This window comes from Acyrthosiphon pisum, unplaced genomic scaffold (assembly GCF_005508785.2).
Source record: "Acyrthosiphon pisum isolate AL4f unplaced genomic scaffold, pea_aphid_22Mar2018_4r6ur Scaffold_20756;HRSCAF=22036, whole genome shotgun sequence".
Lineage (NCBI taxonomy): Eukaryota > Metazoa > Arthropoda > Insecta > Hemiptera > Aphididae > Acyrthosiphon > Acyrthosiphon pisum.
In genome coordinates, this window is record NW_021770149.1 from 11,155 (window position 1) to 11,425 (window position 271).

The 271-nt window shown below is 59.8% G+C and overlaps 1 protein-coding gene across 1 annotated transcript in view; it reads left to right on the top strand.

Annotated features, from left to right (window-relative positions):
• LOC100161728 overlaps positions 1 to 271 on the top strand; it is a gene marked incomplete at its 3' end in the record, with an annotated part of 2,614 nt that extends 2,343 nt beyond the window's left edge. Inside the window, 1 exon segment of the mRNA XM_029492079.1 lies at positions 8 to 271. Coding sequence (XP_029347939.1) covers positions 8 to 271 — 264 coding nt within the window.

The window sequence follows — 271 nt, forward strand, 5'->3', positions numbered from 1 at the left end:
TCTGTAGACATTGCTGCAGTCGGCGGTCGTCGTGTTGATGTTGTCGCGGAGCGGTACAGAAGCCGTTCCGGCCGAAGGGCTAACGCCGTTCGGTTTCCTCATGGCCAGGGCTTACGGACAGCCTGCAGTAAATCCGATCATGCGTCACATATCGTTCAAGCCCAGCGATGGGGCCAAATTCCGGAAGTCTTTCGAGGAAAAACACGGGCCCCGCGGACGGGACCTGATCGACAGCCTGGGACGGGGTTCGTACAAGACTGGCGAGGCGACG